Below are 7,283 nucleotides of genomic sequence, written 5' to 3' on the forward strand. Positions count from 1 at the left end.
GTTGATCTTATGATGCTGCTTATAATATACTAACACAGTAATGTTTGCAGTTTTTTTAGTTATGATGCAAGCCATTTGGATTATTGCAATGCCTTATTGCAGCTGCCTTTGAAGATTGTTTGGAAGTTGCCATTAGTTCAAAATGCAGTTGATTTGGAATTACTGACTTATTAGACTGCCACTTTTGAAATTGCTCAACTGGCTCTTAGTCTGTTTCTGGGCACAATTAAAAATGCTTGCACTGAAGTGAACTATGGTGACTTAAAATGCTTTAGGACCACAAGTACCTTAGCAGTTGCCTTCATCTACCCAGAGCCTGCACAAAGCTGAACAGATGAAGATGGCCTCATAGCTAATAAGTACCTGAAGGATTAGTGTTGTGTGTTAGCTTTTGGGGGATTAACATTATACGAGGGTCCTCCACTCACACACAGCAGATTATCCTAATAATCAAGGACAAACTTTTTTTTTGTAGTTTTTATTGAAATTTCCAATGTTGCAATGCAATATGATACAAAAGAAAAAGCAGAAACAAAGTAAGGCAGAAAGAACAGAGGGTAGAGAAGTAATTGTATCTACTGCATCATAGATAAACCTTCTTTAAACGGAAAAATGAAAATATGGGTAGGAAGAGAGCAGAGGTGTTGATAAAGTTAGTACACTTCGAAATTTCATGCTGCTGAGAAGTGGCCTGTTATCTGCACATACTCATGAATTGGCATTGCTGGGTGTGTTGAAAATATCAATAATGAATTATTTATCACATATCTTCAGTCCATCTAGAACTCTTCCAGAACTGTTTCTTGGAACAGCTCAGATGCTGCTATTTCCCTTTGATGCAGAAATTTATAGGTACTTTCCTAAATTTAGAGAAACATGTTGTCTTAGAGGGAAGCTCTTTTCAAACAATATTTATTTATTGTATGCATATCCTGATCTTCTTACATGGATCTCCCATCCAGATTGCGGGTTAAGTCCACACCCACTTGGCTACAGCCTCTGATATTCCCAGAGCTTCAGCTTACTGGAAGTTAAGAGAAGCAATAACCATTTCCTTAAACATTTGCATCGTCACACAGAAAGGATAGCATTGTAATTTTGTTGTAGAAATCAAGGAATTACCCAACTAGAAATCACCCTTTTGTATATTGTTGGTTGTCGCTTCATTATTCAGCTTCATTTTGTGTTTCTCAAAGTCTAGTCAAGTGGTGGTTATCAGAGATACATAACTACTATTGGCACTATATTGGCCCCAGAGTATAAATGATACAAAATAGATATGGTAATCAATCTTCATGAAGCCAAACAGAGTTCACTTCTAAGAGTACAGTGGTACCTCGGGTTACATACGCTTCAGGTTACATACGCTTCATGTTACACACTCCGCTAACCCAGAAATAATGCTTCAGGTTAATAACTTTGCTTCAGGATGAGAACAGAAATCGTGCAGCGGTGGCACAGCAGCAGCAGGAGGCCCCACTAGCTAAAGTGGTGCTTCAGGTTAAGAACAGTTTCAGGTTGAGAACGGACCTCCGAAACGAATTAAGTACTTAACCCAAGGTACCACTGTACTGTAACACAAAAGCATACCGGTACATATACTTACATGAAAGAAACAACACCCCACACCGATACTATGCAGGTCTAGCCAGAAGTTAAGTCTCACTGGGCTCAATGGAACTTGCTCCCAGGAAAATTGGTACAGGATTACAGCCTTCACAGGCTGACTCAGTATTATGCAGCTTCATATGTACAAGATATATTGAAGTATCAGAATGCAAATGCATTTTTTAAAAAGAGTAAAGTGCTTAACGTTGGCTGGCATTTACTTTATCCAAGTTGCTTCCAATTCTTGCTAAAGGTACGCCGCACTCCTCTGCCGCAAGTCTTACCTTGCCTGAAGAGTCCCTTCGCTCGCTGCTCAAGAGGCAGGCTTGCTGCTACCTGGAAATAAAAGCTGCAGTTACCTCACAGCACAGCAAAGCTATCAAGAGAGAAAGGTCACACATGCACAAGATGCTAAGATAAGTAGCTGGACGTTAATGGAGATGTGCAAGCTGTGCTCTGGAGCACCGCATCTGTTCGCCTCCGCAGACTTTCCAAGCAAAGGCAGGAGAGGCAAAGGAACTCCCTGAGCGCTGCTGGCAAGGGAGGAATCACCTTTCTGCCACTGAGCCATTCGAGCAAGTGAAGGGAAGCCTCGATCCTCTCCATCCCCACCCCTCTCCCAGACCCATGGCATGCCACGATTGCTACGGCAGGGCAGGGCGACGCGGCGCATCTGTCCGTGCGCGCGTACACCTGCTGGCTCCAACCGCTCACTTCTTCGCAGAAATGGCCTGGGGGGACAGAAAATGCCCCGGGATTTTTTAGAAAATCTATTTATATTTTCTATCTATTTATATTTAGAAACTCCCGCGCGGGGAAACGAAACAGTGGCGTAGCGTGGGGGGTGCAGGGGGGGCCGGCCGCACCGGGCGCAACATCTGGGGGTTAGGGTTAGGGGGCGCAAATCCACAGGTTAGGGGACGCAAATCCACGGGTTAGGGGGCGCAAATTACTTGCCTTGCCCCGGGTGCTGACAACCCACGCTACGCCACTGAAACGAAAAGAAAACCACCCTGCTCAGAGATTTGCGCTGATTTGCAGGCGCCCGGGAGAGAGATCCAACTGGTTCAGTCTGGGCGAGCCGCTCCAAGAAGCCAGGAGGCTACGTGTGCGAGGGAGCGTAAGCTTTGCGGCTGGAGAAAGATCGCACAGGGCAGGAGAGCAGCAGCGGTGAAGAGAAAGCTCCTGTGTAAGGGAGGAATCAGATCGGCGCGGCTGATATCCCGTAAACAAAGTGCTACATGTCCGTCCCTTTCTCCCTAGCCATTGCAAAATAGTCACAATAATAATCCTTCCCACTCTTCAGGTATCTCCCAGTTAAAAAGCAAACTTTGCTTTCTCCCAGTTGAAAGCAAACAAACAACTGATAAATATTTGGCCAGGAGTTTCTTCCAGCCTTTACAGTTTGGACGCGTTGGTCTTTCCTCCGAATATGATTACTAAGGACAACCCAAAGTTCTGGGTTAAGATTAGCTGGCTCACTAATCGCGCTTCTTTGATGATAAGGCACCACTGGCTTGGTCGTTTTTCGCCGCCAATTGTGTAACTATAACCACTTCCACCAATATTTTGGTGGATCTTGGCTGTAAACTGCAGCTTGCAGTATAAACATAGTTCGGGAGGGATAGAGGACCGACAGGGAATAGGTCTGCCAAGATTGCTACATGAACCTCCATGTGCAGAGGTACTCTACCTCTGGGTGCTGGAGGGCAAACAACGGGAGAAGTCCGTCGTACTCATGCCCTGCATAGGGGCGCTTTTTTTTTTTTTTTTTTTTTTGCAGAAGCCCCTACTGGAAAGAGAATGAGAGACCAGTTTGACCTTGCTGGTTCGCTTTAGCGGGGCTGACTAAGCTGGAGGCCCAGCACCCGCGCCAAGGCAGCGCGGCAGCTCCGCTAGATTTCGCCGGGGGCACAACTCGTGTCACTCGGGGGCGGCGTATGCCCGTTGACATGCCTGACCCCAGGCGATTCCGCCGAGAAGCGGTGCAAAGTGGCCTCGTTTCCAAGCGTCGCCTGCCCCCCGCGGCCTGACTAATCCGCACCCGAAAGTCATACCTAGCCCCGCCCCCTGCCCCCCCACCTCCCAAGCGCTGCTCTATAAAAGGGCGCAAAGTTGAGCGCGGAGCAGTCAGTAGAAACTTCAGTGGCACGCCGGACGGGCTCGGAGCAGAGGAGCTCTTGGGAGGAACTGGGATACCTTTATATTTTGGGGATTTACCGTCAAGCAAGGATCCAGTGTGCGCACAGCCGGACTTCAGTGGATTATCTTCGCTATCAGGTCTGCGCTTTTCCTCGCTCGTTAACTGGATGGGGAAAGAAGCACGCAAGGAGGGGAGGGGGTCGACAGCAGAGCTGGCAAAGTTTTGCGTCTTTAGCACATGGGGAGGGGAAGTTCGGGTTACAAGTCAGCGACCCCGGTTTGGAAACTGGAGGGACTGGCGCGGAGTGAAAGGGGTAGCGCTTGAGTTGATCTTCCCGCCGCGCGGTGTGGGGTGGGAGAGGGGGAGAGCGCGCAGCCGGCTTGAGAGAGCGCTGCCTGCATCGAAGGGCATGAGAATCAAGGTGTTGTTCGTGACGCGCTGGAGCCTGGGAAACGGGGAGCTTAGCCTTCACCTTTCTGAGCAAATCGAAAGCTTGACAAATGTGCACGCGGGAGACGAGGCCCCCTGGGTCGATCCTGCCGTGATGAATGGCTGAGCAAATATTGGACGCGAGCGTCACGAGTCCCCGGTGCTCCGGGACGGGGCGGCGGAGGGAGGGCAGAAGGAAGGAGAACCCCTCCCGGGGACCCCGAGTTAGTTGCCCCCCGAGCAAGGCGGGAGAGAGAGAAAGACGGTGCGTGTGTCGTTGCGCGTCTCCCCACCACCCCCGCCGCCCTTGGACGAGGAAAAGGCTGCTAACACCCCCTCTTCTCTCCCTGGCCAGGATGAAAGTGGTTTCCCTCGCCCTACTCTACCTGGGCTCCGTCTCCTTCTTCGGGGTGGAGGCTGCCAAGCTAGACATCGCGTCGGACTTCAAGAGAAAGTAAGTAGCCGTCGTCGGAGCTTGTCCCACGGGGGGAGGCAACATCTTCGAGGGCGCCGAGGGAAGCGCAGAGCGGAGGCTTCGGCTGGAGCGGAGGGCGCAAGGCGCTCCGCCCCCGGTGCTCCTCCTCCCCGTGCCCTCGCCGAGACGCCTGCGCTGCAACCTGCCCTCCGAAGGCAGGAGTCCCCTCGGGCGGGCTGGCTTTCTTCCCCCTCAGCGCCCCCTTCCTTCCTTCCCTCTCTCACCGGCCTCCCCTGCCTCTCCTCAGGTGGAGCAGCTGGCTCACCGCGGCGCAGGCGGCAGCCCTCGGAGAAGGCAAGCGCCCCGCAGACAGTCAGGCAGCAGCAGCAGCAGCAGCTGAGCACAGGCCGGCGCTCACCGCGGCCCTGGCGGCTGCCGGAGTGAAGAGGCCCACGCGCAGCCTGGACAGGTAATCTGACTATTATTATTCTTCCCTCATGGGGCTATTACTGCTGAGGCGATCGCTGGAAGCAGCTTGTTGGGCGGGGAGAGTGAGCTGCGCTTTTGCGCGCAGAGGGCTTTTGGCGGGAGAGCGCAGGCTGGGCTGCGGGGAGGGCGCACAGAGTTCCCGCTGGGGGACGTCCCTTCGGAAGGGGCCCAAAGCGACTGACAGCAGCGCGATGCTAATCAGACGTTTGCCGCGCTCGGCGGTTTAAGGACTGGAAATAAACCACGTGGTAGTGGTGGGGGGCGGAAAAAGGAAGAGGAAAATGCCTCGGTCCTTGTGAAATAACCCCGGCTGCCCTTCTGAGGCGACAAAGCGGCTCTTCCCCCTGCCACTATTTCCGTGGAGCTGCAGCTCCCATGAGCCCCAATGGGTAAGGGACGATGGGAGCTCAGCTGTAGTCCCGTCCAGGCAGGCGGCTGCGGTTTCCCGCCTGACCTCGCTGACTCCCGCCGCCTTCTCTCCTCTTGCTTCCTCCGCAACAGCCTCCGCGCGAAGCGCAACCAGGCGCCCAACGTCCAGGCCTGGAGGGAGATGTGCGGGTTCGGGACGTGCACGGTGCACAACCTCCTGCACATCGTGCACCACTACATGGACAAGGACAAGGACGTCTCCGCCCCTCCCCAGAAATTCGGCCCGCACGGCTACGGCCGCCGCAGGAGGCGCTCGCTGCTGGACACCGTCGCCGCCGCCTCCTCCTCCTCCAGCGGGAGAAGCACACGGACAGCGTCCCGCCTGCTGGCCTTGCTGCGGGAAGGCGGCTCGGCTGGGGCCCTGGCCCAGCAGCCCTAGCAAGCGAGGGCTGAGACCTGTTGCCCGAGGGGAGCCTTCGGCGCTCGGCAGGCGGGGAAAGGGGGCTCGCCCACCTTCAGGGATCCGGAGGCTACCGGCAGGAACGCGGGAGGGAAGACGGGCGGCGGCTGAGCCCGTGCTGCGCCTGGAGGGACGGAAGTGGAATGATGAAACTGTGCAAAAAAGGACCTTTCCCCTCCCTTGTGTGGTGGTGAGCTTTCGGTGGTGACGGGCTCTTCCCTTCTGCTCCCCATAGACTGTCTCCCGCTTCTCCTCCTCTCCCCCCTTCACACGGCAGGGAATTGGCGACCCGCAAGCCCCTCTCTGGGCAGGGGCTGCTGTCTTATACTTGAACGGCCTGGCCAGGCGAAGTGCAATGGACTCGGTGGGCGCGAGCGGCTGAGCAGGAATGAGTGGCTGGGTGGATGTTTGCATGAAAGGAATGCGCCGTATTTAAAGAATTGTCTCCTGTCCTTGTATTCTTTTTAACTACAGAGTTATTTTTATATGTGTTATATATATAACAATATATATATTGTGTATGGGCATTTTTTTTTACTCCGTTATTTTTTTTAACATTGAGAATGTCAACCTTCGTCTTCATCCTGGTGGCACCATAACCATTTTTCTTTTTGGCGAGGCACAATGCATTTCCGCGGGAGGGTTGTGGAGGTAGCAAGATTTGTCGTACACAATCTATTTATGAATGATGGTATATTTCATGTTAACGCTCCTATTCTAAACAAATTTTCTGTGAAGTCAGTCCTCTTGGTTTCATTGGGGTTAACTACTAAGCACGCTTAGGACTGCAGCCTTATTGTAAATCTCCAGTTTCGGTTAGAACTGGTATGTGAAAAGTGCCTTTGTGCAACCACATAGTACAGCATTGGGGTGCAAACTACTTGGGGTTGGGGGCTTGCCCCCTTCTTGTGCCACCTACAGTTTTCATTTTGTCTTGGTTTGTCTGATTGTCATATTCTTTCCTTGTTTGCCATGGTTTATCACATTCCGGACTGGTAAAAAAATGTATCACTGTTCTCTCCAGGGGCAGCATGTGAAAATAAAGTAAACATTATCACACAAAAAGTTCCTGATTGGTGTTTTCAGATAAAACCAGTGAACTTGGCACAGGGGGGAGCCTTGTTATTTACTCAGTTTCCATCTTTAGAATCAGATGGATTTAAAACTGCTAAACAGCAGGTAATTTGTCATTCTCCACCAAGCCAGGACTCTGAGCCAAAATTGCCCCAAATATGTCCAACCTAATAAACATCATAAAGTCATAATAAATGCTTTCAAGTGAAGACTCAGGGCTGTTGAGGCAACTCCAAGGTCTCCAGTCCTTATACATGTTTCAAGTGAAGCTGAAACATGTCAGAGCTTGGATTGAT

At 51.7% G+C, this 7,283-nt stretch overlaps 2 protein-coding genes across 2 annotated transcripts in view; one reads left to right on the forward strand and one right to left on the reverse strand.

Annotated features, from left to right (window-relative positions):
* Window positions 1–5,594, reverse strand: part of SBF2 (SET binding factor 2) — a 233,040-nt gene extending 227,446 nt beyond the window's left edge. Inside the window, exons 1-2 of the mRNA XM_083595457.1 lie at window positions 5,539–5,594; window positions 1,893–1,944 (exon numbers count right to left, since the gene is read on the reverse strand). The gene's annotated coding sequence lies outside the window, so the exon portion shown is untranslated. The remainder of the gene's footprint in view (window positions 1–1,892; window positions 1,945–5,538) is intronic.
* Window positions 3,719–6,978, forward strand: ADM (adrenomedullin). Its single transcript, XM_083600314.1, has 4 exons — window positions 3,719–3,888; window positions 4,536–4,634; window positions 4,903–5,064; window positions 5,586–6,978. Exons 2-4 carry the CDS (start codon window positions 4,537–4,539, stop codon window positions 5,890–5,892), a joined length of 567 nt encoding a protein of 188 aa, XP_083456440.1. The 5' UTR covers window positions 3,719–3,888; window position 4,536; the 3' UTR covers window positions 5,893–6,978.
* Window positions 6,979–7,283: the final 305 nt, after the last annotated feature.

Source organism: Podarcis filfolensis (genome assembly GCF_964270895.1).
Source record: "Podarcis filfolensis genome assembly, chromosome: 1".
In the NCBI taxonomy this organism is placed as follows: Eukaryota; Metazoa; Chordata; class Lepidosauria; order Squamata; family Lacertidae; genus Podarcis; species Podarcis filfolensis.

Coding starts and splice junctions, on each gene's coding strand:
- ADM (XM_083600314.1), top strand. CDS start 4,537: ATGAAAGTGGTTTCCCTCGCCCTACTCTACCTGGGCTCCGTCTCCTTC. Junction 4,635..4,902: donor GCGTCGGACTTCAAGAGAAA/GTAAGTAGCCGT, acceptor GCCTCTCCTCAG/GTGGAGCAGCTGGCTCACCG. Junction 5,065..5,585: donor CCCACGCGCAGCCTGGACAG/GTAATCTGACTA, acceptor CCTCCGCAACAG/CCTCCGCGCGAAGCGCAACC.